The sequence below is a fragment of the Mytilus edulis genome, chromosome 13 (assembly GCF_963676685.1).
Source record: "Mytilus edulis chromosome 13, xbMytEdul2.2, whole genome shotgun sequence".
Classification (NCBI taxonomy): Eukaryota; Metazoa; Mollusca; class Bivalvia; order Mytilida; family Mytilidae; genus Mytilus; species Mytilus edulis.
In genome coordinates this window covers 40,814,188-40,815,819 of record NC_092356.1, presented here as the reverse complement: position 1 = coordinate 40,815,819, position 1,632 = coordinate 40,814,188, and the positions used below count along the sequence as shown (strand labels likewise).

Here is a 1,632-nt window from a genome sequence, read left to right as displayed (position 1 = left end):
GTAAATTGAATTATTTTTATTAGAAAATAATAAGAATGTATAATTGTAAGTCTAAATTTGTTTTACAGTGGATGTAAGCTGATCATAAGTGTCGTAAAATATTGAAACTGATACGTCAATACCATGTCGACAGACTATTTGGTTGTCGGGTGTGGTCTTTCAGGGGCAGTCATGGCCAGATTTATGGCAGAAGAAAGAAATAAGAAGGTTCTGATCGTAGACAAACGAGATCACGTGGGTGGAAACTGCTATGATTACATCGATGAAAACGGAATAAGAATTAATAAATATGGAGCACATTTGTTTCATACTAATAGCGAAAGAGTGTGGCAATACGTAAATCGTTTTTCTAGCTGGACAAGATGGGAACACAAAGTCTTAGGGGTAATTGATGAACAATACATATCATTGCCACCAAACATAACAACTATTAATATGTTATGTGGACAGCATTTAACAAATAAACAAGAAGCAGATGACTGGTTGTCCCGAAACCAATTGAAGCATGAACATATTGATAATGGATATCAAATGGCCACGTCAAGGGTTGGTGAAACCTTGTATGAAAAAAATATTTAAGCATTATACATTTAGACAATGGGGGAGATACCCAGAGGAATTGGATGCATCAGTGTTAGCTAGAATACCAGTAAGAAATAATTTCGATGACCGTTACTTCAGTGACAAATATCAAGCACTTCCTACTGACGGTTATACAAAAATTTTCGAAAATATACTGGACCATGAAAATATAACAATACGTCTGTCATGTGACTATTTTGACATGAATCCTTCTGCTGTCTCCAACAGTACCATCATATATTCTGGACCTATTGATGATTTCTTCACAAATGTTGGCTATCCCAAATTAGAGTATAGATCCGTAAACTTTGAAATTCAACGTTTGAAGAATATTAAATTCTTCCAGCCATGTGCTGCCGTTAATCATCCGGGTCCCGAAACTGCATTTACCAGGATAATAGAATACAAACATCTCCTCAATCAAGATTCGCCACACACCACGATTATCTCAGAGACAACATGTAGCGACGGTGATCCCTACTATCCTGTTCCAAACAAAAGAAATATGGAACTGTATGAACAATATAAAGCATTGACAGAGAAAGAGAGAAATATACATTTTGTTGGACGACTTGCCAGTTATAAATATTTCAATATGGATCAATCAATTTTGAATGCACTTGAGTATTGTGACTCTAATTTTTCTATATAACAATACAACATTATACTCTGCTTTTTAATTATTCAGATGCCAATAAAAAGTAGAAATATTATATTTCAGAATGTTAAAATACTGCTTACGATGTGTAATACCTTTCTTATTATATTGCTCCTCAAATGCAAATTTACCTCATTTTTATTGATATGTAGTATCAATGGTGACAGTACTAGTAATCATGAATTATTTTGGTACATTTAAGGGGATATTTGAGCGGTATTAGGAAACCAGACCGAAATACAATGACAAGAAAGACTCTACATACGGTCTTCTCGATTTACAAATATCCAAACGATACTGGTATGTCAACCCCATCCCTCCCCAAATGGAAATGGATGCCATAATGATATATTGGCACTAATGTTTAGAATGTCAATTTTCAGATTGAATGG

General features: G+C 34.4%; 1 protein-coding gene across 1 annotated transcript; it reads left to right on the top strand.

Annotated features, from left to right (window-relative positions):
* The first annotated feature begins 520 nt into the window (after positions 1-520).
* On the top strand, positions 521-1,234 carry LOC139500321 (UDP-galactopyranose mutase-like). Its single transcript, XM_071289062.1, has one exon. The coding sequence runs from the start codon at positions 521-523 to the stop codon at positions 1,232-1,234; it is 714 nt and encodes a 237-aa protein (XP_071145163.1).
* The last annotated feature ends 398 nt before the right edge of the window (positions 1,235-1,632 follow it).